Source organism: Rhea americana, unplaced genomic scaffold (genome assembly GCF_003343005.1).
Source record: "Rhea americana isolate MKP2758 unplaced genomic scaffold, rheAme1 scaffold_119, whole genome shotgun sequence".
In the NCBI taxonomy this organism is placed as follows: Eukaryota; Metazoa; Chordata; class Aves; order Rheiformes; family Rheidae; genus Rhea; species Rhea americana.
In genome coordinates this window covers 175,175-181,174 of record NW_028185250.1, presented here as the reverse complement: position 1 = coordinate 181,174, position 6,000 = coordinate 175,175, and the positions used below count along the sequence as shown (strand labels likewise).

General features: G+C 45.7%; 1 protein-coding gene across 1 annotated transcript in view; it reads left to right on the top strand.

Moving 5' to 3' along the window:
• Positions 1 to 8: 8 nt before the first annotated feature.
• The window catches only part of XPO5 (exportin 5), a gene marked incomplete at its 5' end in the record, with an annotated part of 29,964 nt that continues 23,972 nt past the window's right edge, over positions 9 to 6,000 (top strand). Inside the window, 9 exons of the mRNA XM_085320739.1 lie at positions 9 to 172; positions 799 to 871; positions 1,493 to 1,630; positions 1,925 to 2,107; positions 3,106 to 3,147; positions 4,034 to 4,060; positions 4,400 to 4,585; positions 5,302 to 5,378; positions 5,810 to 5,909. Of these exons, the coding sequence (XP_085176865.1) occupies positions 9 to 172; positions 799 to 871; positions 1,493 to 1,630; positions 1,925 to 2,107; positions 3,106 to 3,147; positions 4,034 to 4,060; positions 4,400 to 4,585; positions 5,302 to 5,378; positions 5,810 to 5,909 (990 nt within the window). The remainder of the gene's footprint in view (positions 173 to 798; positions 872 to 1,492; positions 1,631 to 1,924; positions 2,108 to 3,105; positions 3,148 to 4,033; positions 4,061 to 4,399; positions 4,586 to 5,301; positions 5,379 to 5,809; positions 5,910 to 6,000) is intronic.

Here is a 6,000-nt window from a genome sequence, read left to right as displayed (position 1 = left end):
CCCCCTCACGCTTTACCTGCCGGGCGGCCGCCCGCCCCTTCCCGCCGCAGTTCTGCGAGGAGTTCAAGGAGAAGTGCCCCATCTGCGTGCCCTGCGGGCTGAAGCTGGCCGAGAAGACGCAGACGGCCATCGTCCGGCACTTCGGCCTGCAGATCCTGGAGCATGTGGTCAAGTAAGGGAGCGCGCCCGGCTGCGCGCACCCCGCCGCCGGGGGAGGGCGGCGGCCCCCCAGCCCGCGGCGGCCCCCCAGCCCCCACCGGCCCCCGCTGCGTGCCCGGCCGGTGCCCCCTGGTTCGGGGGAGCCTGTTCTGCTGCAGGCGCTAGTTACTGCTGCGCCCTCTGTTTATTTTCTCTTCTGTAAAACAAGAAACTGAGAAAACAACCCTCAGGTGGGTTGGGTAGGCTAAGTCAGAGCTCTAAGACACTGGCACTGCCARATGCAAGCAGGTGCAGGGGATTATCAGAAGGTCTCTGCGGCGTTCCCTATCATTAGTCTCACACCAACCAAGAATCCTTGTRTTAGTTGAGATCTGAGATCCCTCTCTCTGACAACCGCAGACCTGATGCTTTGTGCTTTTGCTGCCTCTTCTCATGTGTGTTGACCTCAGCGGTGCACACCCATTTGTCAGCACTAATATTAACTCAATGTTTTCATTAAGAGATTAGGCACTGGCAGAATATAGAGCTGTAGAGTGTTGTTCCCTTTAATTTAGGTAAGGAAGTGATAATTCATTGAGAATCAAGTCAGAGATCTTTGTAAGCATTTTTTTTTTTTTTAATTATTATTCTATTGGCCAGGTTCCGCTGGAACAACATGCCTCGCCTGGAGAAGGTTTATCTGAAGAATAACGTCATGGGCCTTATATCTAGCGTAAGTACCTTCTCCCCCATGGTGCTCTCTGAGGCATGCTTATTTCACTTAAAAGTATATAAAGTGGGAGTGAAAATGAAAAGAAAAAAACCACTCTAATTAATTTTCATAGAGGGCCTGAATTCGGTTTTGGTTTGCGTTACTTTCCTACTGTGTGTCCCTGACTGTTCCACCATGTTTCTGTGTGCTGTAGTCAGTTCATGTACAGGGTAAGCTTGCCACCTCAAATGGCAGGAAGTTCTGAGGCTTTTATGAGACATATAACCCACTTTTGGTTTTCTTAGAAGGATGTTCAAGTAAATGTGAGCACTCTTGCCCTTTGCAAGAATGCTAAAGTCATTATCTTGGTCATTTTTACTCTCTAGATGCAATTGTTTTCATGACCAAGTGACCTCCCTTTCAGGAAAATCCTTTTGGTGCCCAGAATTCACTGACTATGGCCATATTAGGAGGATGGCAGTGCCATTCAAGGTAGCTAAGATCAAGAGCTGTTTGTTTTGTGATTTTTCCCCCCTTCCCTTTCATGCTGTCTAGAATATTTTCAGCCACTTTGCCTCCTAGATCAAAATGATAAACGTAATAGGATTTACTGCTGGTATAAATCCGCCCTTTCTCTTATAGGGAACTCAAAGTATTCTAGAAGAGGAAAGTCACATTAAAGATGTTCTGTCTCGCATCGTGGTGGAGATGATCAAGCGCGAATGGCCTCAGCACTGGCCTGATATGCTAAAGGAGCTGGATACCCTCTCCAAGCAAGGGGTATGAAACATACCTGTCTGTTCTCTTCCACTGGCTCATAGTGTAGGTTTCAGTCTGCTACCATCCTGAAGAAGGCCTGACTCATGGTTGGGCAAGGTAGGCTCAAATATCTCTGTAAGATTCCGTTATTCTAGGAGGCAGTTTTAGCAGAGAGASACCTTTTGTCTGTTTCTGCAAGCTGTGACTTGTATCTTTATGCAGGCTTGCTCACTCTCTCTTCATCCCTCAGCTGCTCTCTAAAGGTTTTAGTATTTCAGCTGGACTCATGGAGTGTATTTCATTTTGCAACATCAGGAAACACAGACAGAATTGGTGATGTTCATCCTCCTACGTTTGGCAGAGGATGTGGTGACTTTTCAAACACTGCCTACCCAACGGCGACGAGATATCCAGCAAACCCTCACCCAGAACATGGAGAAGATCTTCAGCTTCCTACTTACTACCTTGCAGCAGAATGTCAACAAATACAGACGCATGGTAAGAGTCTCATTTCCTTAGGTTCAGTCAGTGCTATAGGCTATTAGGAGCTTGAGAATCACCAGTGAAGCAAGTGCAAGAAAGTGTCTGAAATCTATGACTGTAGGTTTAAGAAAGGGAGCTGTTGTGACCTAGGAAGCCTGTGCTGATCAAAAAATACAAGTGCACAAGGTGACAGGATTGACATTGATAGTTCAGATTTGCTAGTGTAAATCTCGAGTGAATGCGTGCATCATTGCTGGACCATTCATCTAGCTGACACTAAGGGTGTACAGCTTAGTAAAGTAAAGGTGTGGTTGTGAAAGAAACAAGTAGATTTAGTTTAGCTTAAGTAACAACACTGGTAAAGAGGTGTCATTCTGGGCATGCATCCACTCTCTTCTGCTGCAGTTAAATCTTCATGTCAGTGCACCAAAATGCAAAAGCTTTTGGTGTCTCAGCATTATGTCTGGGTCTGTCTGGTCCTTTTCTCCTAGAGCTCAGATCAGGAAGTCCTTTTCTGTTAAGATGTGATGAGGAGTGTTCTTGCCTTTTACTTAAAGGCCTCTTCTTTCCTGAGTTTGTATGTGGTGTCAGAAGCATTCAAGTTGGTCAAGATAGAAGGTGATGGCAGATCTGTACACTAGGCTGTTCTCATGAGAAGAAGTTAGATTGGAGAAGGTGAAGCATACATCAGCCCAGTCTAGAAATAAGCTGCTTATGTGTACTTCTTGTTCTTTGTGAATTACAATCTGGAGTTAGGCTAAACATGAAGCTAGAAGGCAATGAAAAAGCCTATCCTACCTGACTTCCATCCGTTCTCCTGATGCACTAACAAACTGAACAAATCTTGCTGTAGAGCAGGTGGTTCTGTGTGCAGTTTGTGGTGGTGGGTGGGAAACCCTGGTGCGTTTTGTAGTYTAGTTGAAATGCATTTCCACGTAAGGTTTGAATTGTAATGCTTGAGGCTCTGAAGTGTGGCTGCTTCTGCTAACAGTGGAATCTTTCTGATTGGCAAGGTTGGAGCACCCCAGGAACAAGAAGCCCTCACCACTCCACAGGTTAGCAGATCTTTGGGATGTTTGTGCACAGGGTAAATTCTGAGGGTTGGGTGTTCAGTTATGTGTCTGTACGCCGACACTGATGGAGACCATGTACAGTTCCCCAAGACTGTAATCTGCAGTTCTTGTAAGAGCACAGTTATGCTGCAGTGGCTCAGTTGTTAAATGGTTCAGGTACAGAGTGACTTAAAATCACCGCACAGAGTATGTTGGTGGACAGTATTTCCAAACCAAAACCTTGCAGCAGAAAGGTATGCTTGTGGTGTCTTTGAATATGAAAAACAATCAAACCGGAGTGTCTGTGGCACTTAAACTGCCTTTGCATTAGTTAGGCAAAAAGATGGTACAAGCAGTACGTTACTACTGTTAAGGGTTTGGAACTGGAAGTCAGGCTGTAAGCTCTTGCCCAGCTCTCACCTGCTGCTTTTCTGACCACGGGCAAATCGCTTATCCTTTCTACACATCACTCTCGTAAGATAGAAGCCACCCGCATCTTTTAGAGACTGGCTCTTGGATGCAAGATGCTCTAGAAGGACAAAAGCATCTTCCCTGGAAGCTTCCAGGAAGCACTGAAATGCTTTTCCTTTTTGTGCCCCATCTCTCCCCTGGTGCCTGCTGACTGGACTGTCATCTTTTGGAAGAGAAGGAAATTGTGGCTGAGCTTGCAATTGAAAGTTTGGTTTTCTTACCTGCCAGGGGGTTGTGGAGGTGGTTGTGATGGCTGTAGTTATGTCCTGAGCCACAAACTATTGCGGCCTCTTTCTCTAGGGAACTGTTCCATGAAGCTGCTTCCAGCTGCATTCTCGAGAATAAGCCTGTCCAGCAGTGGCTGGGTGGGAGTGTGTGCTGTAGCTTTTCACTTACCATCTCTTGTTTTCTTTTTCAGAAGGCTGATTTGGGTCAGGAGCCAAAGGTGAGTGTAGCCGTGTAAGACTTAATACATTAGTCATTTGTAAAATTGTTTAGAAGCAGTCTTCTGTTAGACTTCAGAGTCTGTTACCTGCAGTTCTCATTTACAGCTTGGCTTGTCCACCCATAATATAAGCTCTTCTGGAGAACTGTGAAGTGCACAAGTGGAGAAATGGCCAGTTCTTGACTGGCTGACTTCCTTAGTGTGAGCACGTGGACCGTTTTGCTGCCACCTCACTCCCTCAGAGCAGTTCTTGATTTTATTCCTCTGGGGAGTGAACAGCTTTAGGTGGGAATTGATGTTCTCTTTGGCTCTGACCTTTTGTCTCCTTCCTGTTTGCAGGCCCAGGCAAATTGTCGTGTGGGGATTGCAGCACTCAACACCTTGGCTGGCTACATAGACTGGGTGGCCCTGAGCCATATCACAGCAGACAACTGCAAGCTCTTGGAGATGTTGTGTCTGCTCCTAAATGAACCTGAGCTCCAAATAGGAGCAGCTGAATGTCTCCTGATTGCTGTCAGCAGGAAAGTGAGTTCTTTCTCCTTGGCTCCCCTGACTTCCCTCCCCCCTGCCTCTCCTCTTTTTTTTTTTTCCTTTTCTTCTCCTCTCCTGCATATTTCTTCAGATTAATGAAGGATGTTTTTGTCCATTTGTTTAAGGAAACAAAGTTCTACTCATTTTTGGCTGCTCATGTTAATGATGTTTAGAACGCACATCGTACCAGTACAGTATGCAGAGTAATTGTTGGAACCCTCTCCAGCYTTTGTGCCTGCCTCTCCTCACAGCTTTAAAGTTGAGGATCCCCACTGATTTTTTTCCCTTGTCCTTGGTGCTTTCTGTGAGTGGGAGGTGGGAAATGTTGTCACTTAACTGCATCACCTAGCAGCTTTGTGCTTCAGAGCAGCGAAAAAAGGACTTAAACAGACTGCAAGGACTTAAACGCTCCAAGACTCAATAGTCTTAGCATCTAGGCTGACCATTCATCAGCTGCCTTTAAGTAACCAGCCAGTCTACAGTGAAAAAAGGTTAATGTGCAAGAATCACTCTCAGTTTGAAGCTCTTCTGGTAGAGCTGCTGGGGAAAATTGCTTGAAATCAAAAGAATGCCTTAGATATTTTTTGGTAATGCACATGTGGAAAGCARCCCCTTCCCCAGATGGAAGAACAGCTGGGGGACTTCCAACTTCACTTGCAGATGGGAAGAAATAATCATATTCTAACTGAGGTGTTTGGCTTTATGCATAGGGGAAACTGGAGGATCGGAAGCCTCTGATGGTCTTATTTGGAGACGTTGCCATGCACTACATTCTCTCCGCTGCCCAGTGAGTACCATCCTGCTGCCGTAATTTTGGTTTTCACACAAAACTGCATACAAATGGTTTTCCAGATCTAATTTGCAAAAGATCATGCTGTTCAACTGCAGCAAGCTGGAGTTGGATTAGCAAAGAACAAAAACACTATTTTGCAAAACCTGAAAAACTGCAGTTTTGTCAAATTCTGTAATTGAAAACAAAACAGTGTGAATATCTCAGTTTCCCCAACTCTCTCTTTTGGCCTAAAACTGATCAGGAGGGACTCAGAGCCAATTCTAAAGGATTTAGACTTCAAATAAGTTTTGTGTCATTAGTAGCAAAGGAAATGTCATCGTGATAGAATCAGATTGCTCCAGTGCTCTTTTTATCCGCAAGGTAGCGGTGTCCCTGTCACAGCATGTGTAACTGCCACCTTGTATTTCTGTTCTCCTCATTCGCAGGACAGCAGATGGAGAAGGCCTGGTGGAGAAGCACTATGTATTCTTGAAAAGACTTTGCCAAGTTTTGTGTGCGCTGGGCAGCCAGTTGTGTGCACTGCTGGTAAGTCTCTACTAATTCTAGCAGTAAGTTTCTACTAATTCTAGCAGCAGTCCTGGCAAGGCTGGTTTTCAGGGCTGGGAATGAGGCAACT